Below are 1,226 nucleotides of genomic sequence, written 5' to 3'. Positions count from 1 at the left end.
AGAGAGAGAGAGAGAGAGAGAGAGAGAGAGAGATATTGCAAATGTGTGTGTTTGGAAGCTCTAAGCGGTTCGAAAGTTCGAATGTAATGTAACATATGAAGCAGCTTGGGTGTTTGGAAAAGTAGTTATCACTGCATTGAGTTGGGAAGTGAAGAATTAATATTTATATGAAGATAAGTAAAGTGAAATTCATCTTAAATTTCAAGAGAGGAGTCGTGGTAAAGCAATAGACCATAGGAATAAAATGAAATATTTTAGGAAGGAAAAAAAGTGCGGAGTTCTTGCATTTCAGCTTCAGACTTCCACAGGTTTGTTAAATAGCAGCTGACGCTAAAGAGATGGCTGTAACACTTTCCTACTATGTTTGTGGAGTACAATGTGACTTATGAATGGCATACATTTCAATAACTTTTAAAAAACATTTTTGTTGCTGAACGAAGTTTCTATAATACACTAGTATAGAGTGAACGTATATCTTTCGTTGGATAAATAATCTTGACAACTATAACTGGTTTGAGTTGGGAAGGAGGAAATTAATAACTTACTTTAGGGTGCAAAACACGAACAATGAAAAAAACCCAACCGAAATTCACCTTTTTGTCCTGGGAGTTGCATCTATTTCACTCCCTTTTGATTTTAAAGAAAAACAACCTGATTGTTGTGTGTATCAAAAACCTGATTGTTGTGTGTCTACAAAAACCTGATTGTTGTGTGTCTAAAAAAAACCTGCACCCACAGATCTCAAGGCAAGCTGCCAACATATCTCTGAGGGCTCCGCACACAACGTACCTGGCTCCATTGGAGGCAAAAGATACGTGATTGATCCCGATGCAGCAGGGACGATTGAACCATTTGCTGTCAATTGTGATCTGGACTTCCCTAACAAGATTGGCGTCACTGAAGTAAGACTGTCGTTTGGTATCACCATCATCATCACCTTTCTCACCCTGGGTTAGGGCATATGTCACTAACAAACATGTTCCACCTGTTTTCTTTAGGAGTAGGTACACAAAAAATATTTAACTAATTATAACAGGACCAAATGAATTATTTTACTTCTACTTTTTGGTTTGTTTGTTTGTTTGTTTTGTCAGATTCGAATATATTTTATTTCTCTGTGGTACAAGAAGTTATATCCCGACGTTCTGTGAGAGGTAGATAAGCAAAATCTAAGCGCCCCCCCCCTCCCCCACCCTAAACGATCTAAATAGTGTTACCTTTATTAT

At 37.5% G+C, this 1,226-nt stretch overlaps 1 protein-coding gene across 1 annotated transcript in view; it reads left to right on the top strand.

Annotated features, from left to right (window-relative positions):
- LOC101848577 overlaps window positions 1-1,226 on the top strand; it is a gene marked incomplete in the record, with an annotated part of 144,583 nt that overhangs the window by 106,701 nt on the left and 36,656 nt on the right. The window contains 1 exon segment of the mRNA XM_013080654.2: window positions 739-902. Coding sequence (XP_012936108.1) covers window positions 739-902 — 164 coding nt within the window.

Source organism: Aplysia californica, unplaced genomic scaffold, assembly GCF_000002075.1.
Source record: "Aplysia californica isolate F4 #8 unplaced genomic scaffold, AplCal3.0 scaffold00094, whole genome shotgun sequence".
Taxonomy (NCBI): Eukaryota; Metazoa; Mollusca; class Gastropoda; order Aplysiida; family Aplysiidae; genus Aplysia; species Aplysia californica.
Note: the sequence above shows the minus strand (reverse complement) of the source record. Positions and strands in the feature narration are given on the sequence as shown.